We start from the raw sequence: 26,389 nt of genomic DNA, 5'->3' as shown, positions 1-26,389 counted from the left end.
CTTGCTTATTGAAATGTTCAATAGCATTTGCTTAAAAAACACAGTATTGAAATCAAATTGGGATTTTATGGTTCTTGATCTCTCTGGTATCTTAAAGGCATATTGTTTGCTGCTTATGGTTCCCAAAGTTTAATTTAGGTAACTTATTGACTGGGTCTGTGTTTTGGAACATAAAGGAAATGTAAAGTACGTCTTGTTGAGAAGTTGTATGTTTGTTGGGGTAGCAGCTCCTCTGTCTGTAATGTATTCTAGAGAGTGAGTATTATTTTGTTTTTATGTATCATCTTAGAAATCAGAGACGGAAAAAACGTTCCCAGGTTCTGGTTTAAGACGCCCTCCCTCGCCATCTGTGTCTGCCCGTAGAAGATCCCCCTCTCCTGCTAATTTGGTGAAGCGTCCTCCATCACCTTCTACAGTTAGGTATGTGTCCGTGTGAAGTATGTTCTTTTATTCAGAATGAAATGAAGGATGCTTCCTGTCTCAAGACAGCTGTGCTGTTAGAATTTGGATGGCCTACACTATGCCATGTTTATACACATAAGGACTTTGTTTTTGGTCCAATTTCCCTTTTCCACAGTAGGGTTGCAGCTCTTACTTGAACCTTTGTCTCTTTTGTGCAGACAAAGTACACCCTGGTTTTTTGTACAGTCTGTGCACTAAAACCAACAGGAAGCATGCAAACTTCTGAATAAGCTGATCTGCCTGTATTAGTGTAGGAAGTTTCTTGGATTGGAATCACAGAGTTCATCCTTGATGTGGAGTAAATAGAGGTCTGGGCTAGCAGACCTGTTTTGATGTTAGCCCACAAGTAGTGAGTCCAGGTGCTCAGGGTATTTTGGAATCCTGTATTTGAGTTTTATGAGGAAGGCACCAGTAGTTTGTGGGTGGGTTTATTTTTAAAAGTGAGGTAGGTAATGTAAACTAACCAAAGTAGGCTGCTGTCCTCAGTTGCATGTTTGAGGTTTTCAGTGTTAGCCCTGAAAAATATTCTTTATTTCAACAGACAAAAGACTCGCCCACCTTCACCTAGTGTGTCAAAACAACGGCCGCCATCTCCTACTCCAGTCTCTAAACCGGCACCCATCCAACGTCCACCTCTCACACCCGGTGTTATAAACATTACCAAAAAGAAAACTGAAGCAGAGAGCAAACCAAAGGATAAGAGCACAGAAGGAACAGGACAAGAGCAAGGTGCTTCACCAGCCTTGGACAGGGATGCGGCAGCAGCTAGCACAAAGACCAAAGAAGGTGAGTGTTTCTCAGTGACTGACACACTCTTATTCAAGACATCTCCAGTGTGTGCTAGGACTGGTGAAATAATTTGTTTGTGAGGCAGACCACTGGAGGGTAGGATGCTTTAAGGCAGAAGCTGTTCATTGCTGATTATTTATACAAAATTTTACATGGTATGACTTCGGGGTGTGGATTTTAGTGCAGTAGTTGGTTTTTTTGACTTGGAGATTTAAGTCAGGAGCTTTCAATATTACTGCATGTACTGTACTTTTAAGAAGAAATCCTGTTTGCCTTTTGGACTTGAGCCACACTAGCTAAGGTATCTAATAGCTTGGGTTTGCAAAGTCAATAGTTAAAATTATGCAAAGGTCTTTCAGTCCAGCTGGTAGTTCTTAAAATCCCTTGTGTAGAGGCCTGCTTGGAGGAAGAAATCAGCTACTGGTGCATCACAGGCTGAGAGCCAGTTTTCACAAAGCTAGAAGGCTGCCTCAGTCTCGATTCCAGTGAATCTATAATCATTGCTGCCTCAGGAAAAAGTGGTCAGTTTACAGGTCACACTGAGAAATTATCGTGGTAGATTAAGGAGAGTCATATACCGGATAAGCAATTAGTCTCCTAGTCGTCTTCATCGTGCCAAGTAAGCACAGCCTCTGTCCCTCTTACCGGAAGAATGCCATCTGCCATCTCCAGAACAGAATCTGGGAGAGCCTTCTGATGAGGTCTGGCAGGCACTTCTCTATGGAGAAGGACTTAGGGGAGACTTAATAGGAAAAGGAGGGATCTCTGGAATTTAAGCTACAGCCAGTGGCAGTACTGGGGGTGAAAATCCTTCAGGCACAAGGTAAGTGGGAACATATGCTTGCTGCACGTTACTGCATGTACAGTTCCTGTTGTGCATTCCTCAGCTGCTGCAGTTGTCTGTTATTTCTGAGGCTCTTCCTGGCACTGCTCAATGTTGGATGTGAAATAGTGTTAGTCAGCTGAAGAACTCATTTATGGTACAGTTCTTTGAGCATGCGTTCCTCTAGAAGGAAGCCTGGATGTCATAGTCAAACGTGGATGTTTGTATGAAGTTGCATATCTGTCTTCAGTGTCACGTCATTTATCTTTGCAGTCAGAATGTCCATCCCTCGATGTGCTACATTACTGTGATAAATGTCTTGCCTGCCTTAGAGGGGGCATAACTAGTTGTGATCAATGTTATCGGTTGGTTGAAACCGCCATAACGTGTCCTATTTCTGTATCTTCCAGTGGTTCTGGAACAAGAACACCTGTCCTTGTTCCTTGGATGCCTCACCTGTCTCCTCTACACTGACTTCTGGAACTGTATTAATCCAGTTTATATGTTCCCATTTTATTTTATTGGTAATCTCCAAGCTAGTCATCTTTGTAGTGATTCATACTAGGGCTGGGTGAAGCTCTTTTTCTTTGACACATAGAAGATAAGGAAATAGTGGGCATGTTCCTCAACATAGAGATTATTTCATTTATCTCCTTGAATGTTTTGGTACACTGCAATATTGCTAAGTGAGGCAAAATCTTTGTTCTTAAAAAGAAAAAGTTGCTTTCAACTTTCAAGGCAATTTTCATTTTACAGGTCTGTGTAGGCTGTTCACCCTGTGGGTTGGTGCAATACCATATTCTGGACAGCTTCTGAAGCCAGAGCACACCAGTGAATGGCATGTGGCAAATCAGTCTCTAGGTCTTGTAGGTTCAACCTAATTTCAGCTTTGTGCACTTGTGTCTTCATACCATCTCTTCTCCTTCAAACTAAACTTGATTGCCCATTGCTGACAGACAGCAATCAAGTTTTTGTCTTGGTTTTTTTGTGTCTTCCTACTAAAATATACTGTTCTGCAGTAAAACACTTTTTATTTTTCAGTGACTTGGAGCAGTTGTCATTTCTGGCAGCAGCCTTTCGCAGCTTCTCTGAGAGTTAAAAGGCTTGTTTCAACTTAAAGCATAAGAAGTGCTCCTTCATGAGCTCTCACCTTATGCATGATGATAGGTAATAAACTATCATGGAGCCTCACTTTTTTTGTATCTGGGTAGTGAAGGCTTTGGAATATGATTCCTAGATTAATTGTGAATAAATTACTTGCCTTGAAATATATTGGAATCTTCCTTCCATCCAACTAACAGTACATTTTACAATTGTTCTGAGACATTTCTCTTGCCTGTTTCCCTCTTTCCCCTTCCATCACAAAAAGGTCCTTTGAGAAAAAGATAGTTCTTATCAGGAATGACAGTGGGAGTAGAAGGAAAATGGAGCTGAGTATAAAACGCTGGAAGAACCTTCTTAAGGCATGTTAGCAATCATGTTGGGAAGTCCCATGTCCTGCCCTATGGAAACAGACTGTACAAGGGGTGCGTGGAGATGAAAGCACTATTGAAGAAACCATATGGAAAACATCAGTAAAGCTTCAGAAGTGAAAATGCAATCGGAAGGTCTCCCATAGACTTGAGGTCTCCTACCCTTTCTTTTGTTTTTATGCCCCCTGTTCTTTCCATATCTACAGTGTTCTGAATCGTTGTGACTAATGTTCTTCTATTGTTTTCAATACCAAATATTCATCATATTTCAAGCTATCATTATCATGTTACAACCCTATAATGTAAAAGCCTAAAACCTTTAGGCTTCTTGCTGAGGATTAAGTTGTCTTATTTAGGTTCAATTTTCAGGGGCAGAAATAGGTTAAACCTGACATTAAATGTCAACCAATTTTGATAGAACTGGGATTCCAGTGGTGTTAAAATAGGACTGCTGCATTGGTTGCTGTGCAGGTGCACAATAGAAGATGGCCTCTGCTGTAAAAAGTGACTAGTCTAAACTGGCAAGACACTCAAGTGGTAGAGGAGAAGAGAGGCTTTTTGATTTCTTCATTGTTGTATACTGGCAACACTAAATGAAACCTCCCTCCTTTTCTTTAAATAAAAAAGAAAGTTGCAGAACATAGGAAGAAAAGCGCATGCAAGTCTTGAGTAGGCAGATCCTGCTAATGGTTCTTGTAACTGCAAAGGAGTTGTCTTTCCTGCTCAGGGAGGAGGAGGAGGACCCCTTTTGACCAAGTTCAAATTTGGAACTGTCGTGGCTGATTCTTGTTTGTACCAACATGACTGCTTTTTTGCCCAAATCAGAAGCAATGTGTGTTCTGGGGAGGTACTTCTTTTTCAGCATTGGATAAATCTAAATATCAGAAAACTTCTCTGTGACTACACTCCAGCAGTGCTGGAATGCTTTTCCTAGGACTGCAAGAACAATTTCTATGCACAAAACACTGCCATGATTCAGCTGCTGAGGGTTTACTCTGTGTAATTATGCCCTACAGCTGCAGGTAGTGATTATGTGTCCATGGGTTTTAAGCAGCTTTTCAGGTATTAAAGTTCCTAATGATGGCATTGTGTTTTGAATTATTTGTCTTCAGGTCAGAAGCAAAATAACTGATCAAACCCTGATGTCATTGTTCATTAAAATTACCTTGACTTGAAGGCTTTATAAGTGTTAAGCAAACATATATGTGCTGATTTGTGAAATATTAAAAAGAAGAAAGGCAGGTCCTCACCAACATTATGATGCTATTGCTCTACTGACACCAGGAGCTCATTCTCTGAATATTCAGATGATGAGCTCTTAAGTCACATTCAAACAGTAAGATTTCTAGAGAGTGGGAATAACTGATAAAAGTCAAAGTTCTTTCAGTATATATTGAGAGCAACTGGATGGCAAAGGTTTTATTTTTCCCTAATGTTAATTTATAATAGTATCTCTGATGTTCAGACACCATAACACCAGGCAGGACATGAAGAAACATAAACTGCAGGACTGTGCAAATATCTACTAACCTGGTGGTTGGAGCTGTTTTGATCTCCATGTAAATTGGAAATTGATTTGTTGCTAAAATGTGTAGAAATATGGTATTACTGAAGTCATTAGTATGCGCCTTCAGGGCCAGATAAAATGGTGATTATTTGCACCCTAAGATACTCTATAAATATAAAGGCATGAATGTAGCATTATGAAATGAGAAATCAAAAAAATTAGTATTTCCTCTTTAGAGTCATGTGTGTTCAGTTTTATTAGAAGGAGGTTAAGTGTATTTCCTAAAGCAGTATTTTTTCCAGTTTTCTTAAGCGTTTTTAAGTGTTACAGAATAAATGTGTCTTTTTAGAAACATGTTTTTAAGTACTATGGTAATTGGAGAATATCTTTAACTGTATCATCTGGAATATGGCTGGATCAGTGTAGCTGAAATGGGCTGTTACTATTTCAGTGTCAGTGAGATATTGTGGCTCTGCACCTCTTTAGGACTCCCCTTTGGCTCTTGCAGGCCTTTTAGATGCAGGGTATACTCGCTGAGTGATGAGCACTGATCGAAAAGATAGTGGGTCAGCTGGCCAAAAGAAAAATCTCATCTCACAGTGATAACGTCTTTCTTAATTTTAAGTTACTGGGGCTTTTTAACAGCAGTTTCTTTTAACCTTTGCAGAATCAGGTAGCAAAACAGTAGCAGGGACCACCACAGCTGAAGAAGCTGCTAAAATCTTGGCAGAGAAACGACGTCTAGCACGGGAGCAAAGAGAGCGTGAAGACCAAGAAAGAATTCAGAGACAGGAAGAGGAAAGGTAACAATTCAGGATAAGGAAGGGATGCTTTCAGTGGTGGGGTGTGGTTGGAGTGGACACTCCAGCTGTATATGTTTCCTAAGCTTTAATTTAAGTTCCTGTAAATCTTAATGCAGTTTCTGAAGCAGAGACAGGTGCTAGTACCATTTGAGACAGGACAGGTTGCAGTGCGTATCATTAATCTGTATCTCAGTATATATGTAATGCATAGTCCCTGTGCAAATCACTGCTTCTTTTTCCTTCCAGTCGCCAGTGGTGCTTTTATTTCGGAACTAGAATGTGCTTTTTACACCATTTGTCTTGAAATAGTCAGCCTCTCTGTATTAAACTTTCCTTTGATGAACTCAGGCAGTGGTTTGATGGTACATTAAATCTCATGTTAGTGATCCGAAATCTGGATCAGAAATGTTGCAGCCAAGTAATTCAAAGTGATAAATCACTGTGCATTTGGTTCACTGCATAGAAGTTGTGAAAAATAAATTATTAACTTTGTGCTGACTAACTATTCCAGATCAGGGGTCACCTGTCTGTGCTTCTGTGAACATGATGGAACATCAGATTTTGTCTGTTTTCCACTCATGGGTATAAAGCTGTCATAAACTTGCATATAGTCTGCTATAGATGTTTTATCAGAAATATGTCTGTTGTGTACGTCTGCATGACCTGGCGGTGTATACCTCCAGTATATCTCTGGAATTTGGATTATAGAAGAAACAGTCTTTTAGGAAATCCAACTAAATTTATGTTTCACAGTGATTAAAAGCTTCATTCCTGTCGTGGATGCAGGTGGTATTTATTAAATAGTTGTTGCTTAATTCAGTTCTCAGTCAAACATTCCATTATTGGAGCAACCTGCCTTGGCCTTGACTTAATCAGCAAAGAACATTTATGTACTCATAGATAGTTTCTTCCAAGTTATTCTGCTTTTTCCTTTGACTGGTCTGGCTGGTGGCATTTGTAAATCCACACCAGAAAGTATCTTTATGCAGTTATTTTGTGATTGGATAACTTAGAACTTTATTGCTTTCCTAGTCTGTCTCATGTGCACACACACTTTTAAAGAAATAAATATCCAGTTGGTGATCTGTATCTTGGAAACACTAGAATCAGAGAAGAAGAAATGGCCAAGAGAGCAACGGAGGAAAAAGCACGACGGGAAGAGGAGCTCCACAAGCAGGAGGAAGAAAAGAGACTGGCTTATGAAGAACAACAAAGACAAGCTGAAGAGGACAGGATTCGCCGAGAACAGGAAGAGCAGGAAAAACTTGCAGAGCTTCTACACCAGGTCTGCTTATCTGTAGGCTCCAACTGTGTTCTTCATACAAGCTGCTGACATGTTTTTGAGGGAATTGTCTTTGATTTTCTTTCACAGAACAGTTTTGACAAATCTCTGTCAGGAATGATCTAAAGCAGAGTTCATCCTCTCTGAGATGGATTTGAGAATGTCTTTAAGTCCTTTCATTGCCCTAGTCTGTGCGATTCCCCCCCCTCCCCCCCCCCCTTTGTTTTCAACATTTGATGAATTCAAGTGGGGGGCAGAAGCAGATATTTTGGAATTTTTTTTAGCCATCTGGGATGTTATTCTGCATACGTAAAATATTTGTACTGAGACCACTTTACCAGCTTGCTGCTATGGATTATAAGGAGGTGGTCTGTCTGGAAAGTTAGCTGGCTTGTTCTGATTCCTTTAAAAGAAAGCTTGGTAGTGTTTCCAAGTCTGCTTTTCCAGTTGCTAAATAGTCTTCCACAGCTAGTGTCTGTGTACCTTTACAAAGGCATCCTTCCAACTGAAGGAAGCTGTTTTGCAGAAAGTGGACTTTCTTTAAATGAGATTAATTTTGAAAATTAAAGCAGTTTTGCAATTAAATTCTTTGTGTTTAAGGAGCTGTATCTTATGGATAGCATTGACATGTGTCTGAATATTTCTTTAAAAGCTTGTTTAAGTTTGTAACAATTATTCAGAGCGTTAACTATGCTTCTACCTTCTTTCCAGTCATACTGGAAAAGATTTTCCAGTGTGGAAGGAACAGATATTCACACCAAGTATCTTGGTAGTAATACCTGACTGCCAAGATTTTTAAGTTAACCTTGCCACATTTAGAATTTAATTGCTGTCTTGTTACTTTATAAATTATCCTTCTTAGATAAATCTTCATCCTGAAGTATAGTTTGAACCCTGAGCAGCTCAACAACATTCAGAACATTTGCATAATCACAATATAGCCATGCATATCATTTTTCTTCTCAGATCAGTTTCTGAATTCATAGTAATATATATTTCATGTCAGTAACTGAGTAATTGGCATTTAGCTGCAATGTATGGTAATATTAAATAGTGATTGTCTAATGTTCCTGTCTCTGAACCAGAATCTCTGTAACAGCTCTGCTTTTGACTCTTGGGAATGAGTTGTGCACTGGGTGCTCTCTTCTTTTTGTTCTATTTTCAGAGAGAAGAAGCTGAAGCAAAAGCTCAAGAAGAGGCTGAAAGACAGCGGCTGGAAAGAGAGAGAATTATGCAGCAAAATATGCAGGAAAGGCTTGAAAGAAAAAAGGTATACTGTTTTGAAAGCAGAGAGGTTTCTCAGCCTAAAATAGTGGTTGAGGTGTTAAACTGAACAGGCAAACGATCTCAGATGCGTTTAAATAGAAGTAGTGTGGGTTTTTTTTAAAAAAAGCCAGCTCTGGCTTGTGAGCTTTAAAAGCGGTGAATAAAGTCGTAAATTTATGAAATATGAAAATATATTATGATTGATGAAAATTTAAACCAGAATGCTGAAATATAAAGCTCTGTATGTCATTGCAAATATTTTCCCTGTCTTAACAGAGAATCGAAGAAATAATGAAAAGAACACGAAAATCAGATCAAAACGATTCCAAGGTACTTTTTTATTTCGATCTCTTAATAACAGAATAGGCCCTTCCCAGAGAAGGCTTTGCCTTGTATCCTGTCTTCCTCTGTTATCCTTACACAAACTGGCTTCCACATGAAGTGCAAAGTTCTGGTGCACCAGAGTAATTTTCAGTAGCTTCCCATTGCACACATTCTTCTGCTTTGCTTGTTCTGATGAAAAGTCTTAGATGCTTTTTTGTTCAAGGCATATAGAAACAATGTGATCTGGCGTTATCACTTGCAGATTGGTTAAAAAAAACTCTGGTTAGTAATGGATTTTTTTTTTTTTAAACAGTATGCATTCTGCTGGGGCTATTTTTTCCCAGAAAACTTAAATTCCTGGCTTCATCTCTTTGCTTAAAGCAAATCTTCCATGCCCCTTGGATTGCTACAGTAAAGTGGATGTATTTTTGTTAATGTAGCGACCTAAGGTTTGTGGTAAATAATGCATACCATATTGAGGAGTAGTTGTTCTTCTCTGAACATTCAAAGACCCCAGTCTTCATACAGCTGAAAATCAATAGATATTTAGCGCACACCTTGGAGAAATGAGGGGAAAAGGAACTCGGGAATAGTTCATAGGTATGAGATGAAGTGGGTCCCACACATTCCTTTACAGGCTCTGGCTCAGCAGAGCATGTGTTGCTGGGTGACCTGATTGTGTATTAGCCTTTGGACTAGTGTGGCCTTACTACTGGGCACAGAATTGTCCTTCATGGGAGCTGTCATTGAACCATTTGTGAGACACTAGAGAGTAGTGAGTTATTCCAAGTAACAGTCCGGCAATTCAGTTGCAGAATGAAGGGAAGTCTGCTTCTGAGGCTATGGAGGGAGAGGATATTGAAGAGGAGGAGGAACTGGGTCTTGAGAAGACTGATCAACCAGGTAAGGAAACTTGATGAGTCAGGTTGCAGTGACAGTCAGTGTCTCAGTGATGTTGCGTTGTTAAAAAGCTTAAATGTATTAGCACTGTGATGGTCTGAGACACAAGTCCCAGAAATGCCAGGGAGGCTCTCTGCTTGAACAGAGAGTAGATCATTGCCTGTTCTGTACCGCAAGAGACAGTCAAAATGATTACATGCAAAAATTATTTGAGAGTGAAATGCAGGCAGCATGCTTTCATTTTACAAGTGTGTTTTTAAAGATGGATAATAGATTTCATGTTGTTATAGGCAGCTTGTCTATAGAGAAATGAATCTATTGAAGTCAAGTGCCTTGAGTTTTGGCTAGGAAAGGTCATTTTGGCACTTGCATTTTATTCATTTAGAATAGCAATTCTGTTACTGAAGCTCCTTTTTTTTTTTTTTTTCTTTTTCTTTCTTTCTTTTTTTTTTCTTTCTTTTTTTCCCCCCCACTTGCAGGAAAGCTAAATGGCGTTGACTTAGCCCAGGAAGTCAAGGGGGAGGCAGAGGGTTGTTCAGAGACTGCGCATAGCTTGATCTCTACAGAATCTGAGGAACAAGATGTGTCAGAGTTGAAAGCCAGTGAAGTGTTTATGAATGGAGGCGATTTGAAAAGTGAGGAGGGATCTCTACTTGTTACTGAATTAAAGGATTGCAGGTGAGTCCGTGTAGGTGGCTGCTTTACTGTCAGAGCAGTTATCGGTCACACTAGAAATCTCTCTCTATGTTTAAATTAAATTTAGTGCTGTATGTAGCGTTGCCTCAAATTTTGCACCCTGCTAGCTTTGTGGTATTTCTCTGGCTTGCTGCAGGCATGTGGTGTGTGCATGCTGTCAGTTTACTGCTTCACGCAGAGGCAGTTAGTTCAGGATAATTGTTTGTTTAGATGGCACCATGTTAACAGTACTGGCTTTGCTAAGAAGTGAGACGCATAGCCAGCAACGTGGCAGTGTTACTCATAAAGAACGGCATTGGCTTGAAATCTTTTCCCTTGAAATGGCTAGCAGTTCTTTTCATTAACAAAACATTAAACAAGAGGGAGGGGGACAACACTGAAAAGGAAGAATAACCTACAGAAAGCTCTAGAACAGTTTCAGTTGCGCTGAAACACCAGATACAACACAAAAGCCTCCCTTAAGGGGAATTTTTTTTTGTATTTCAAATTTTATCTTTTTGAACATAAAGCATTTCCATCTCCTGCTGGAAAATCTGTCTTCTGATCCTTGTTCCATTTGCTCATCTAAATGCTAATGATTTAGAAATGACATTGTGAACTCTTTTTTTTTTAAAGTGATGATAAATTAATCTCATTCCTCTAGTGATGGAATATAAAGACATTTTCATGATCATCTTAAGAATGAATGAAAATTGATCACTCTGATTTGGGTTTAGATTTTGAATCTGTTTTAAATATGGCTAGTCTTCTGAGGCTCAGTTTTGTGTTTAAATTAACTGCAGAAAAAAGGAAAAATGCACATGACTAAAATAGGGTTTTAATGGTGCAGGGCTTTAAACTTGTTGCTTTCTTATATCAAATTTCTGGAGGCGGACCTTACCTGAGAGCTGTTAGTATAGTAAAAAGTGGCTATAAGTTGGTGAGTCGTTCTTCCCCATTGGCTCTTGGAAGGGAGATCCTGCGTGGCAGCTGGAGGAGCTTGTCTGGGAATGCCCTTCAGGATATTCAGTGCTTTGCAAAGTATGCAGACTGCTAATGGGCTGGCCTGTAATCAATCTAAAGGTTAAACATGCAAAAATTGTAATACAAGTATCCATTCTTTTTTTTCTAGCCATCCTGCAAAAGAAATGGTTATTGATGACTCAGTGAAGTTGGGTATTAATGAAGCCGATCATACAGTTGGACTTATTCAGAATCTCAATGGAAAATCTGGTTCATGGACTTTTGAGGAGTTTATTGATGTTGGAGTACATTCCAAGTCAACCAAACTGAGCTTGGACAGCATCTCTGCTGGTAACTGTAATCAAAACTTGAATGATGCTGCTACAATACCTTCTAGTCCCAAACTGGCTTTTGAGGAAGATGGTGCAGTGAATTCATTGACCAAACCTATAGATGCTTCATCAGGTAATCCAAGCTGATTTCCCTGTCTGTCTCTTCCTCTGGCTAGGTAACTGGCTTCCTTGCATTTTCCTCTCCTTGCCTTAACTACAGCTTCTTATTTTCAAGGCACTTTTTCCAATGTGTAGACTGGAGGGAAAGCTCTTTCTTTAGTGCTTCTAACTTGCATTCTGTCAAAAGGAGTCACCAACTGATGCCTTTTTAGGGACTTGCTCTAGAGAGCAGCTAAGGCCCGACTTTAAGGCTCTTCCAAAGACACAGCTGAGCCCCTGTGAAGCTTCTGTATCTCCTACCAGCACTCAAGCCCATCTGTTGTATTTTAAGCTTCTTCTAAGATATCTTAAATGGCACATGTTACTTTTGAAGATACTAACAGTTTAAAAGGTGTCTGATGTAACTCTACAGACAAGACCTTTCCACTCCTAGGCATGTTCTGTAACTTTTTGATGCTGACCTGCATGGTCTTACAAGGTCTATTCAGGCTCTGGCAAGGTATTAGCTGTCCTCTCTACTTACTGTAGAATAGTCTTCCACTTCACTGAGGGGGGTAACACCAACCTTCAATTCCACAGACGGTTGTGTTACATTTTGGGAGGAGTAATAAAGCTGCACACACAATATTCTGAATTTTCTGAAAGAAGCAGGGCTGCATCTGGAGCCACATGTACTTGAGAAGCCAAACCCTGATGCAGTACAGCATAGTGTGTCAGAGAGGCTTCAGTAAGCTAGTTTATGTAAGACTAAACTTCTGTGGTGTTGGAGCTAAACCCCAAATGGACGTACTCACAGCAGGAGATCTCTTTCCGTGAGATAAATGACTGTGTGAACAGTTGAAATGAATGGTAGTGGAAAAAACAAGACTTGCTATCCACATTTTCTTTAAGTGATGTGTAGCACTTTTTTTGATTAAAGTGTAGCACTTTTCTAGACTGAACTGTTTCCTGAGTCTCCTCTGTCACTCTGCGTCTTGTGGATTTTAGTCCCATGGACATAGCCTTATTGAGATTTTCCTTGAGGCCACGACTAACTGGACCATGGGAATAGACAGGTTGAATGTGATACTGCCGATCACATTTTGTTCTGATGAAAATCATTAGCTTTTTAGTGAAGAAAGTGTTGCCTTTTGATTTTGAACTTGAAAATGTTTAGACATAATATGGTTTAAGAATTATGTACATAACTTTGAAAACTAATATTCGTATATAAAAAAAGAAAAGCTATTGCCCTGATTTTTGGACCGTAAGTAACCAAGTGGTTCTGTGCTCACTCCCTGGATGTAGACTCTGACAGTGATGATAGACGTATGTGGCATACACGCAGTTATGATGGTTAAATGTTTTCTTCTCTTTGCTCTTTGGACAGAACTGTGAACACTAGAGACCTGGAAATAATCTGATTGCACTTCAGTAATCCAGTGTTTTATCAAGTACCGAAGGCCTTGTTTTGAAAAGCTGCTTGTTTACCTTTATCCATCTTCAAGTTTGCAAAAAAACAAAAAACACCAGGGGAGGGATGACAAACTTCTAGATTTGCACCTTGAAACATTTCAGGGAAACTGTTGTGCTGATGTTCACTTTCCATTCATTTAGCTAATTGTTAGATAAGGTTTCCTTGTTTAAATATCACTCGGTTCCCTTTTACTTTACGGTAACTTGAGTCTTTTTTTTTTTTTTTTTTTTAATTTTCATATCAGTATCACATACAGCAATGTACCACTGGAGGCTCCCCAGTTAGCTACTGGCCAGATTTTGCATATTCCTAAAATGGCACTTGATGAAATAAAGGACTCATTCAGTGTGTGTTAAAGCTGAACTCCCTTTCTAACGTTCTAGAAAAATGCTGTTACTTGTTGGTTCACATGCTATTTAAAAACGCAAAATCGAGTATCTTCAATTTTGAATGGAGAAGAAAAATTTCTTATTTTCTAACGTGAAAATATTGGTAGTTTCAAAATGCAGTATTGTACCATCGCTAATATGTTTTAATCTGTTGGAAAACATCAAAACATTTTACAGCATATGCACTAATATATTACAAAAATGTTGAGTACCTAGATATGTCTGTCATAGTGCAGTTTAATATGTCATGCTTTTAAAAATGTTTTCCTTTTGAATTACTTATTTAAGTTTATCTACACTCATGGAAGTATTATTTTATTGTGTAAATAACAGTATTAGACCACTGAAGTCATGTTTTGTTCATGTTCATGATTCTAAGTGTTCCTGTTCTAGCTTTATAACAGTGGCTGCAAGCTGCATATATATTTCCCTTCCCCTAAAGCCTTCATTAAGTAATCTATTTAACCTAAACTTGCCTGCTTTTTACAGCATGAAGAGATTAACTAAGCATCTTCTGAAAATTGCTACTAAAAGTAATAATGCAGTCTCATTCTTATGTCTCCTGTAACAGATGTACTGGATAAGTGATTACTGTAAAGAATAGCTGTCTCAAATCCTGCTGTAAACCATTGGCTGATACTTCAATTCAAATGAATCATCCAAATGTGTTTTCAGTGGATAAATGCAAATGGTTTTGCTGGAACTAAATGTGTTCTTTCCTCGACATTGCAGTTACAGTAGGAAATCCTCAGCCTTCTTACTCTCACTGTCTGCTATTCAGAATACGGTAGAACTGTTTTAGACTTTAGAGCAGTGCCTTAGGTAAAAAGAAAAATGTATTTTTGTATGAATGATAGCTGTTTCATTCTGGCAGAGACAATCACTCTAACAGAAAAGATGCTGATATTTTTTCTGTGCTGATACTATTTGTTGAATGGTCTGTTACAGCTCTATGTAAATATGTGCGCTATGTTAAATAAACTTTGCAGTTGAACAATGCTTTATTTCTCTAATGCTAAACATTACCTTACTAGGAGTCTCCAACCCCTTGCCATGCTGACCTGCCTTGAGATGCACTCTGGTACTGCTCTAACTACTCCATGCTGCAGATTCCCAAAACTAGTAGCCTCTTTGGCAATTGCATTTGTGTGGTTGGGAAGGTATTTGTACTAACACCTTCAGATCTTGCTGTGTTTGTACATGCCCATAACGTGTTCATAATGTTGAATTCTTTAACTTGCTTTTCACTTGTAGCACCAGCATCTTTATGTTCTAACAGTGAGTCTAACAGTGCTCCATGAACTCCTCCATGGCCACAGTGGAGCAGTGACTGTCAAGAATACAGCAAGACACTGCCTTTTGTTTTTCTTGTGAGGGTTCTTTGTTTCTGGTAGGTGCTTGTGAACAAAAGGGAATCACTAGAGCAGCCTCCAGGTGATAAATATTTCTGTATGGTATCAGCCACTGCTGTGAAAAAAAACAACTTAAACCAGCATTCTGCTTGCTGAAGGGTAGTAGTAGATCTGTATATGGACAGTGTCTATATATACATTCTCCAAAGGGCTTTTTCACACAGGCTGCTTGTGGCAGATGGTCCAGTGTCAGTTACACATTTAAAAAATTAATTAGTTTATGGAAATTGTTGCTTTGGTCCTCAGATATTTAAAGGTGCTATGGCAGAACAGCTGACTCTTTGCCACTATCAATGTATCAGACTTGATTTCAGTAGCTCAGCCATAAGAGGTGTCAATTGTGTAAGATAGCAAAATGAAAAAACAATTTTCCAGACTGTAGGACTCCAAGCAGGCACTAGTCTCATTTTTATTAAATCATAAAACATACACTGACATGATAGGAGAGCTATCATTGTCTGAGCTATTTTTAAGGCACTTCTAAATGCCTGTGCATTTTGTTGTAGTTGAAAGATTTACTTCTTGTTAATGGATTAATAATTGTATATAGACAGCCTCATTTAAACAATGATGTAAAAAAGCTGATGAGCAAAACATTTGGGCAAACCATGCAGAAATCAAGACTAAAATAAGTTTTATGGAAACTTAACTAAAGCTAAATCATACTGCCAAAACATTGTTATATGTAAGATGAAGCCATTCCATATACTTGCTGCAATTTGGTGTGGTAGGATAAGCTAAGGTATTTATTATTGTGCTGCCATTAATGGTGTGATGTATGTAATGTACCTGTACTTGTAAAAGCATAGTAATGGATCTCTCTGATCCTGGGTGCAATCTTTGCATCTCTGTTTCTGAGGTGCATGCCTTATCAAACCTACTTCATATAAGTGCCAAGCTTAAACATATACCGACAAGTTTAAAACTAGCTTTGTTTTAGTTTAAGCCACACGCAGATTATGTAGTACGTGGATCTCTAATGCTAAATCTAACGGCGTTTCAAGCCTTTACACTAAGAGTTACTTGGAAGCAAAGTTAGATTTTTGCAACACTACATGCTTTTGTACTGCAAGAGCTTCAAAAGTCAAACCCAGTATATTGAGGCTACTTTAGTTTTTATACTAAAATGGAAAAAAGTTAAAATTCTTAACATGCAAAAACCTGCTCCTTTACCAGAACTGTTTTGGAAAGCAGGGCTCTAAAATCCATTTTACAGCAGTTGCTGTCTGCTCCTTACAGTCGTTTGGGACAATCAGCACAGTAAATTTTTCCATTATGGCAAACAAAGCGCTTGTTGGCCAGACCACGGGCACACTTTGTGCATTTGAAACAATAATCGTGCCAGGATTCATCTTCATAGTTAACCACACTGGTTCCTCTTCCAAATCCTGCTAGGAGAGAAAACAATTATAGGACGGCGATAGTAGCTTTTCCCTTGGCTGGGTTAGCCCACCAAACAGCAGATCCCATTCTTACTGCCTCCTGTGCTTCTGTAGTCTTGCAGACCACATCTGTATGCCTAAAATACTAGCCAAAATTGCAACTGAACCACATTGTTTGCTGCTCAGTATTAACTGCTCTTAGAGAAACAGGCAGCTTAGCATAAGGCTTGCATGGCTTGTCTCTGCAATAAGCTTTTTCCCTTGGATCCTTTCTCCAGGGAGCAGTCAAGGTGAAGGAAAGATCAAGATGTAGAGCAAGGACAGGTTGGGCTAAATGCCCTACCTGGTTGTTACAGGCTCAGATCCATGCTCTACCACACAGAATGGAATCCAAGTGCCATGGGACTGGCAGGATAGTGCCCACATTTCAGGGCTGAGCTTTGTAATCCAGTAACTGTTACATGTAAAATGCATCAGAAGTGAAGCAAATTGGGGCAATAAAACACTGCTCTTTTTAGACTTAAGGTTCCCAGACTAAGATAAGATAGAGGTGGGAACAGTTCTAGTTGAAGTTTTGAAGGAGGCAAATTTGAGGCATGCAAAGGGTGAAGAGCTCAGTTACTAAGTCAGACTCCATCCAGCAAGAGCATGTGGCTTATAGTTAGATCACATGTAAATTGCTGGGATTGGGCCTGGGATACTAGACCTGCTTCTGGGCTGCATGTCTTTGGGATTGCTGTTCTGACCTTAAGCACCCACTGCCCTCAAGCTGCATTTAATCCAACATACCTGTAATAGGATTCTTGCAGCCAGCACACTTCTTGGCAACACACTCCTTGTAGCATTCAACGCAGTAAAACTGATCCTCTACAGCTGTGAAGCGCTTCCCACCCAGTTGCTTCTTGCAGTTGGAGCAAATGAAACACTCTGAATGCCAAGGCTGTTCCTGGTAAGTGAGGCCTCCAGAAGTGATGGGCTAGGAGGCAAAGAGCAGAGATGTGCTTCAGAATCGGTAGGGAGGGAGAGAGGTGATGCAGGCATGGGGTGTAGGGTACGAGGGCTTTGTCATGGAGAAGATCTCTTGAAAGTTTTCATTAAAATGGCACAGTACTTGAGTTCTTCTAGCCTGAAATCATGCATGCCTGGAGCTTCCATAACAGTTTATTTTACCTGCAGTGACTCTGCAATTCTACACTAATCAGTTGCAAAAGTTGTAAGACAGACAGCTGTTTTATAAAACATTGTTTTACTGCTTGAATACACAATACCTACCAGAGAGCTTAAACCATCCCCAAAGCAAGTGCAAAGCTGGTGCCCGCTTGGTTTCAGCAGAGCCACCATCAGATAACCCTACAGCCCCTGCTCAGATACTGTAATGCGTAAGAACCATTTAGCTCTCACATTATTATACCATCCAGCTGCTTGCACCAGTATCTCAAGGAAGGAGCATAAGCATGATCTGTCTATGGGTTGACTCTCCTAGCTTCCAAAAGACATGTGAGGGCTAGTTCTGGCAGCTGCCTTTGCAAAGTGGAAGGACTTACATTCTTGCATTTAGCGCAGGTCTTGGCAAACTTATGCTCATGGCAGGAGACACAGTAGAAGTCATCACCCTTGGGGAAGAAGCTCCCAGATCCAATCACTTGCTTGCACTGGCTGCAAGTGAAACAGTCCTTATGCCAGACCATCTTCTTGTACTCAACATTTTGGTCTCCTACAACAGACAGAAATAACTTGTTATGTAAAATTCAGGCTTGTGACAAACTCCACCCACCCCACCCCGTGCAATGTAACATAGCTGTAGGCAAGACCTGTCCATACCTATGCCCAGGATTCAATTGTAACATGGACAAGGGATGAGCTGTTAATTTCTGTATCTGGCTTTAGCCAGGCCTTCTAGATTTTCTTAAAATATTTGTCAGGCAGGTGCCTGAGCCTTTCTGAGAAGATGACCTTGATTTACAGAGCAAAGCTTTTGGTAGAAATGGTTTAAGACTAACTACTAAGGCGAACTATCCATATGAGGGTTAACTGCAAAGCAGCCTTTCAACACTTGCACAAAATGGACAGGTGAGAGCAACAGTCAAAACTTGCACCACTTTGTGGTGCTCCAGCCTTCCCCTATGATGCCCGTACCCCTTAACTGCAGCCTCCATGGCTTGATAAACCGCCATGGTTTCACCCTAGAGCAGAACTCAGCAGTTGCACCTGTATCACTGGCACCAGTACCTGCAATAATGGGCTTGAAGCAGCCCTTACACCTGGGCGCATCCTCAGTGGCAGTGCAGTTGCTACACCAAACCTTGTTGTTCTCCCTTAGCATGAAGGGTTCATTGACCAAGGACGTGTAGCACTTGAAGCAGCGGAAGCAGTTGTCATGCCAGTAACGGTTCTTGAAATGCAGCTCCTGGAATGAACAGAAGTGGAGTGAGCAATAAAGCCCTTCTCTCTTGCTGAGCAGCCCTAAAAACAAGCTACAGCCTCATCAGCCTTGGCAGTAAAGAACAGATTTGTTATTTCCTAAGCACATCTGCATTCAATGGTTGGAGGTGCAGCTCATCTGTGAGCAGTCAAGGAAAGGCTATTTAACCAAACTCACTGACACAAGGGGCTTAATTAGAATCACATTCATTTGGGCCTTTCAGGGGAGCAGAAGATGCTTCAAACCAACAGCTTTGGGTTTGAGGTTCTGTAAGGATGGGCTTCTCTGGTTGTCAGGTTCCCTCCAGGTCAGGTGTACATTATTATTGCCATAAACATGAAGCAATAAACATTTGACAAAGTGACAAAAACCAGACCCTGGGTTCCTGAGTGCTTTGCCCAGAAGATGAGTTTTCTGCACGTCCTATGCAGGCTGGATTACCTGTGGTACTGTCTTCAGGGCAGTACAGCATTTGCAGCAGTTCATGTGGCTGAATCTAGATCCTGAAATTAGCTCCTGTGCAGAAGCAGCCCATCGTGAGCATCTCTACTGCAGTGCCCCAGAGCCTCTGGCTCTTTGCCCAAGGAGCACGTGGCCCATCAGCCAGAGGACTCAAGAGAACTTGTTTTCACACAGAAGCTCACAAACAGACCAAAGCCAGGAAAACGAATGGGAGGGTTATCAGCATCTGCCTCTGGTCTTCTCATCACCCACCTTGGAGTCAGCTCCAATGGGTTTCTTGCACTCAGTGCAGGTGTTGGCACAGAACTTCTCAAAGCACTTGACGCAGCAGTGGCGGCCCTCTTTCTGCACGTACTTCTTCCCTTGCAGAGGGTCACGGCAGTAGTGGCAGTCAAAGCGCTCCGACATGGTGCCCACAGTGTAACTGCCAGGCCCTGCAAGAGCAAAGAGGGTGAAGTTAGAGCACTGAAGCCCTGAAAACTGCTTCAGCTTCTTTGGTCTGTGCAAATGAGAAGTATCAGAAAGATGGCTCAGCAATGATGGTGTCACGATCCTCAAGGCCTTCTTGGTAGAGAAAGCCAGCTTCCGTGCCAGCACTGTTAGGGCAATTTTGCTATCTGACAGCTCGGTGGTTTGTAAAACATGACAGCTCTCTACCAACTGCACTGGTATTTTTCAGGTGCCTCCAGCTTTGCCTTTAGGGTCTAGGTTACACTAATGAACCATCGTGCTCAGGGAGGCTGGGTGCAGTAGACAACCTGGGATCGGTCGCAGCAATCACAAACTCGTACACCTGCTTAAAGAAGGCAGCTTGGATGTCCCCTCCCAGGTCACGAATTGCCATTAGGACGCAGAGAGAGAAATACCACGAAGGCTCAGAAGAACGCGGGCTACGGAGTAAGGCCGTGTGGGCCAACTCCTGGCTGCGCTGCAGAGCTCAGCAAGGGCAGGGGCTACCCCCCCTCCTGGAAGCGCTGTGCTTGCTGCTACAGTTAACGCAAGCAATGCATTAGTAACACAAATATTTTCAGTTCCCTTAATAGCCATCCAAGATACGAATGCTAGATTTCTGCCTACAGAGAGGCAGGATGGGCTCTGGCCAAACACAAAAACGCAGCTCTCTGCCTCCTGGGGTCCGGCCCGCTGCAAGCACAGCGCTGCAAAGTTTGCTCGCTCTTGGAGCACAGTTGCTGGTGAGGAGAGCGGAGTCCCACACCAGCCCTTCCCCATCACCTTCTTAAGAGGAATTATGCTAGACTGTTTTATTTACATATTTCACATCAAGGAAGGATAATGATACCTAATCACTCAGTGAGAGCCACTTTGTTCATTACGGCCAGGCCCACTGCAGGCCTTGGCGAGGTCCTGGCTGAGGCACCGCATAATTTGTGCGCAGAATAGTTTCCATGTTTCCAGCCTAAAGCCGGCAGCCAGCTGCAGCCCTCTGAGGCCTTTTGTGCTGGATAGTTGTGCATCTTCCAGCTGCCTCTTTTCACCAGGCTTTTGCATATAAAGTCATAAGGAAAAACAAGAAAATGTCTCCCTACATGTAAAGATACGTCTTCAGTTCATGCCATCAGGACTCTGCCAAGGCATGATGTTCCACCATGGCCAGGGAGCCAGCACATCAGCGGGTGTGGGGGCTCTTGACCAGAGGATTTTCCACTTTGGCCGGAGATGCACACTCACGCTTTCTCCCCAGACACCCGCCCCAGCCTGCACGCCCGGTCTCAGCCTCCCAGACCACTTCTGCTAATGGCTCCCTCCATTTCCCTACACCCTTCTTCAGAGGAAGCCAGCAACGCTCCTGTGAGGGGGCTGCAAAAGCTCAGGCACAGTTACGCAAGCCCACGCAGTCCCAAAAATGCAGCTCCATCTCTGCCCCTGCTGCTCATGCCCCCACAGCCCCCAGCACTGCAGAGCCCCATTTCCCCTGCACGGCCAACAACCCGGGACGCAGTCTTGAACTTTCTGCACCATCAACAACCGGATGGGAGATGCGGCAGCGGTCTGGCAACAGGGGCTGCCAAGAGGAAATTTAATTATTCTTTTCCTGATAGAGCTGCAGCGCCAGCACACAGCAAGAAAGGGAGAAGGATGCAGTCAGTCAGGCAATATAAATTGCTGCTGCTTCCTGCTGTGAGGTGGGGGAGGCCATTAGAACCTCCATCACGTAGCCTCACCTCGGACCACCCCACCAAGTGCTGGAGTTTAGGGGCTGCTTTGCTGCCTGCTCCTGACAGCAGTCAGGCCACTTGTTGCAGCCATGCTGCTCCAAGCCCCAGCACAGCACCTTTATAAACTGAAACAGGGCTTGGGATTTTTGGGGTATAGAGGGGGTACATCGGTTCCTGGCTGTGCCCTCACGGCAAGGGAGGGTCAGCGGGACCCCGTCGGGCTTGCCCTCGGCCACAGGGTGCTGCACAGTCAGGACTGCCGTGTTGTTATGGCATGAGGACCTGTTTACACAGCTTTTTCTTGGACGCTTGCCCACCCCAGTAATTCTAGATTTACCATCAACTGCATGGCCCAACCGGTCAGCATGAGGAATCCCCACGCTAGCCCAAGAGCCCTCAGGGCCAAGGGATCATTGCTGTCGCCTTTACTAGGAGCGCGGCTTTGCAGCAGAGGCACTAGTGCAAGTGCCCCTCGCCAGACGAGTGCACACCAACAGGTCCCGACCAGGGCACAGCCCTGTCCTGCAAGCCCAGGCACCACAGCAAGAAGTGAGGGTGGCTGCTGCCTTCACCATCTCCTTTGCCAACCCAGGTTGTTTTTTTTTTTCTTTGAGAGTAACGTGATGTTGGCAACACACCATGAGCAGCCCCAATACAGCCACGTGCAAAGCCCAGGGAGGTGCCTGCCTGCAAATGAACGTTTTGCTGTTATTTCAGAGCTCTTCTTCTGCCTCATCTCTGGGCTCAGGAAGCTGCTGGATGGGCAGTGGAAGATGCTGGGGCAGGAGACGGGACTCACACTGTTATTTTGCAGATTTTAAAATCAAAGAGTCATGTCACTGTCTCCTCTTTGTCACCCTTTCAATAAGGTCAGGCCAGAACAAGTTGGAGCATTTCTCTTCCAGAAAGCAGGACAGATAGACCTGGAGAGGAGCATCGCACAGGGAAGCTGCAGTAGAGGTGGGGACCGGGTTCACACCCTTCCCCTAAAACTTACAGAAGCAGGCTGGAGGCCAAGCTGACAGGAATTGCACTCTATGGGGACCAAGGTCTGGAAACACCGCCTTCCCAAGGTCAGGACATGGCCATGTCCTGCTGATAACTACACCAAGGGCTGTGTTTGTACTGGTTCAAGTAAATGAAACAAATAAACAGCTGGGAAACATGGAAACTATGTGAGCCATGGCCAGCTCTGCAGAGCTTTACCAAGCAAGTGAGTTTAATTTAGAAGAAATGCAATTGCACAGAGTCCAGGGCAAATGGTATCGAAACGTTCCTGATCTCAGGTTTAGGGTTGCTTTCAACCAGAACACATAATCGTGAACATATGGCTCAGGGAGTAACATAATCCTGTGTTCCCATGTCCATCATGCGCTAACGTGAGACACATTTATCACAACAGCTTTGGAGCTCCACAGACACACAACAGCTTTGGAGCTCCACAGACACACAACAGCTTTGGAGCTCCACAGACACACAACAGCTTTGGAGCTCCACAGACAATTAACACTGGGCCTGGCAGCCCCAGGAGCTGGGCTGTACATGCAGACATGCCAGCTTCTGCCTACCTTGTGCTACCTCATGGACCATAAAGCCCCTCTCATACATAGGCCAAGGCATGAATTTGCTTCCAGCTTTTCCAGGAGCTTTCTGCCCTCAGCAGCATCATCCCTGATCTAGACCCAGGAAAGGCACCTCTGTACCCTTGCCTGCAATGAAGTTGCACTGACCACATTGTCCCAGCAAACGTGCTGGCTGCTTATGGTCTCTGCTCACTCGTGCAATGCTGACAGCCCACGTCAACCAGATCATCTCCTACAAACCTCCCACGGGAGCCACCCTCCCAGGGGCTGGTGCACAAGAGCCCCGGTAGCAGCTGTGCTGGGACCACCAGATCATTTTCCCAGAGTGGAGCAAATGTCTATGGAGACGTAAGAGCTCTGCTGCCCTCGGGGGAAAAAGCATTTAGTATCCTACTGCTGCTCCCCTAAGCTGTCCTGTCCCCTCTCACAGAAGGGAGACAGAACAGATATTGGTTGTGCTCTGAAAAAAAAATAAATACATCTTCTAGAGCCTGGTTGGCAGCAGATCATGGTTTTGGAGATGTTTATCTCCTTAATAACCTGTTCACCCTCCAGCTGCACCACAGCCCCACAGCTTAACTTTCCAGAGCTTCCAGGTATCTTAACCCTGGCCTGTCTTTGCTGTCTGGAAAATAGGCAAGTCATGAAACTAAGGTCACACTGGAACCATGAATCCTCCTTGCTCTTCCTTGGGGCCTTTATTTTAGTGCACGCTGCATAGCTTCCCTGTGCAAGCTGTGCAGCAGCTGCTGAGCACACAGTAGGGATTCACACCAGTGGCATAACCATGCTACGGCAACGCAAAACTCGGTGCTCAGGGTAAGCACTCGTCAAACTAACCACTAAAACCGTAAGTAAGTGCTGTACCTTTGTGCTTCAGTTCACAGTGGTGTGCTTAAAACGACAGCAGTATGCACAGGTGTTTTAGCTTGGAAGCTATTTGAACACAGTTTCTTTGGCTGTACATTTACAACAGACTGCAGTGTCCCTGAGCTGACAGCCTGGTCAAGTGTCTCCTGTTTAACCCTGGGAGAATCATGTACCCTGAGGACATGCACTGATCCAAACCCCGTTTCAGCTTGACTCTGGGGCCACAGAAGGGGATTTAGAAGACAGAGGAAAAGTATGGACAGACTGGAACTACTCTCTGGCCCAGGCTGACATCCATGCATAGAGGAAGTTCTGCTGGAGAGAAGCAGGTGAGAAGAGAGAGCACATGCTGCTGGGAAGAGGGGTAAGTACCGTACATGCCCATCCTTAAATAGCCTAGAGGACCCTCAATAAAAATCACAACTCAAGAAAAATCCAGCAATACTTCCAGAAATTAACCCCCCTTTAAGCAAGGTGTCCCTCTCCCACCAGCCCTGGCAGGGTGCTGTCTAAATGTAGCTCCCTGATGGATTTGGCTACAGCTCGAGGGCGGCTGGCCAGACCAGTGGCCTTCTCGAGTATCAGGGTGTTTGGCACGAAGACCCACTGGAATTCAACCCTAACATTTACCTGACCACAGAGGTGCCAGTCAGCCATTTGTCCCCAAAGAGCATCTGCTGCTTTACAAAAGCAGCTCCTCAGCCCTTGGACAACCATGCCTTCCATCTTTCAAATAAAGATCTCGAATGTTTGGGCTCCACCAGCTTCCACGCACCTCAAGTCATGCTGACACCATGCTGTGGAGCAGTCACAGGGCTGTCCCAGCTAGTGGTGACAATCAGGGCTATATCTGCACCCTGCAGCATGGCAAGCTTTAGGATGGAAAGGAAGGTACAGACCTAAGAAGTGCCACTCCACAAAAGCTATTGCGTTAACACAACCCCTTGCCTCTCCTGTCGGTTCCTGTCTCCCATGGCCCCTGGGCTGGTTCCTCCCAGTTCAGGCGACTGCAGCTGTCACAGTGGTTTGCACAACAAGTGAAACCGAAGCACTCCGCAAAGGGAGCTGAAACGTAGCTGATAAGCAAAGCACTTAGCACAGGATATGCGTTAATGTCTCTGGGGAATATGTTTAAATGTGATAAACCACCAAGGAAGAACTTGAAGTGTGGTCTCTAAAAACAAGGAGGGAAACTGTACTTAAACCTATTCTGCCACTTAGGAAAGAAGAGGAGGCTGAAAGTGTTAACCCTCTGCCCTACGCACAGCTGCATACTCTATGGCAATGTGGAAGGAAAAGAGCAATTGCTTTTTGACTCTCCATCAGTTTTATTTTTCTCAGCAGACTGAGTACACACAGGCCCCGTACCGCCAGGCATTGGCTACACCTGCCTATTTCAGCTCAGAACCTGGCATCCTCTGGTCTGTCACCTGAGTTGCTATTCTCAGCATTTCTCTATGCAATGTCGCGTGGTTTTCTATAAATACCAGGGAATACCCTTAAAAGAAGGGTCCTGTTAATCCAAAACACGAAGCGACGCTCAGGACTGCACCTCAAGGTCACTGGCGTGCTGCCCTGGACAACAAGGGAGGAAAGAAATCACTTGGAGGTCATTTTTGCTGGAAGAGCTGGCAGAAACAAGTGGAGAGCTGTGCTCTCCCTTTGCCAGGCTGGGGCACGTGCGAGTCTCATACTCTATAATTCAAAAATCAGTCTGTTGATAAAATGGAAGCTTCTTTATTTAGAACAAGAACGGCTCCAAGTTCCTCAGGCAGTTGCCAAAAACATTCCCTACGGTCCTATTGCCACCATGTCTGAGCACATCCCAATCATTATTAAATCTTCACGGTTCCCAGGGAAGTAGGGACGTGCTATTAAAAAACACACTGCTCCAGCCCTGCAAACACTCCCCCCAGGGCTTGCTTTTGCACTTAATACAGAGCTCAGCTAAGGCTAATAAGGCTCCCAGTGTGCAAAGCACCACTGCCTAGAGTAAGTCTGAGCACTTAAGCAGAGTTTAAGCAGTGAAGTTCAAACCTTTTGAAACAAACCAAATCAGCTAAACCAAAAAAAGTCTTGTTCAGTAGCTAACTCACTCTGTGGCTGCCTTCAGCTTTGACCTTTGAGACTGCTCAATTTATGTTCCCAGCTATGCATGGATCTGCCTGCACCTCAGTAGCTGGATGCCCTTCTCGTGCCCAGGTGCCCCCAAAAGCCAAACACGAGGCTTTCTCCTGCTGCAGAGGATTCACCTCCCTGGGGCAGGCACTACGGTACCCCACTGCCGCTGTCCCGGAGAGCGGGGCTCCCTGTGGGGTGTAGGAATGGATGCCACGCCATAGCTAGTTGGTGGCAGCACTCCAACCACAGCATCTGCTCAGAAGACACTTCAGCATTTTATATTACAGCACATCAAATCCATGGGTCCTTGCCCCAGAGAAGACCTCCCTGAGGAAGATGAGAAAGAAAAGAAAGATACAGCTGGGAGTATAACGACAGCATGCTACAGCAGTCAGTC

General features: G+C 43.1%; 2 protein-coding genes across 3 annotated transcripts in view; one reads left to right on the top strand and one right to left on the bottom strand.

The window, feature by feature from the left end:
• MAP7D3 (MAP7 domain containing 3) overlaps positions 1–12,654 on the top strand; it is a 45,572-nt gene extending 32,918 nt beyond the window's left edge. Inside the window, exons 12-20 of the mRNA XM_075513233.1 lie at positions 290–420; positions 1,004–1,248; positions 5,721–5,856; positions 6,961–7,141; positions 8,304–8,408; positions 8,681–8,734; positions 9,538–9,631; positions 10,108–10,306; positions 11,436–12,654. Of these exons, the coding sequence (XP_075369348.1) occupies positions 290–420; positions 1,004–1,248; positions 5,721–5,856; positions 6,961–7,141; positions 8,304–8,408; positions 8,681–8,734; positions 9,538–9,631; positions 10,108–10,306; positions 11,436–11,745 (1,455 nt within the window). The 3' untranslated portion in view covers positions 11,746–12,654. The remainder of the gene's footprint in view (positions 1–289; positions 421–1,003; positions 1,249–5,720; positions 5,857–6,960; positions 7,142–8,303; positions 8,409–8,680; positions 8,735–9,537; positions 9,632–10,107; positions 10,307–11,435) is intronic.
• Positions 12,655–15,360: 2,706 nt separating this feature from the next.
• FHL1 (four and a half LIM domains 1) overlaps positions 15,361–26,389 on the bottom strand; it is a 33,360-nt gene continuing 22,331 nt past the window's right edge. The window contains exons 2-6 of one of the 2 annotated variants that reach the window (XM_075513234.1): positions 19,494–19,675; positions 18,587–18,764; positions 17,902–18,071; positions 17,147–17,333; positions 15,361–16,366 (exon numbers count right to left, since the gene is read on the bottom strand). In XM_075513234.1, the coding sequence (XP_075369349.1) occupies positions 16,209–16,366; positions 17,147–17,333; positions 17,902–18,071; positions 18,587–18,764; positions 19,494–19,649 (849 nt within the window). In that variant the 5' untranslated portion in view covers positions 19,650–19,675 and the 3' untranslated portion in view covers positions 15,361–16,208. The remainder of the gene's footprint in view (positions 16,367–17,146; positions 17,334–17,901; positions 18,072–18,586; positions 18,765–19,493; positions 19,676–26,389) is intronic. The other variant, XM_075513235.1, reaches the window with a different exon arrangement.

Source organism: Mycteria americana, chromosome 10 (assembly GCF_035582795.1).
Source record: "Mycteria americana isolate JAX WOST 10 ecotype Jacksonville Zoo and Gardens chromosome 10, USCA_MyAme_1.0, whole genome shotgun sequence".
In the NCBI taxonomy this organism is placed as follows: Eukaryota; Metazoa; Chordata; class Aves; order Ciconiiformes; family Ciconiidae; genus Mycteria; species Mycteria americana.
The sequence above is the reverse complement of the archived record's forward strand: the minus strand, read 5'-3'. Positions and strand labels throughout refer to the sequence as shown.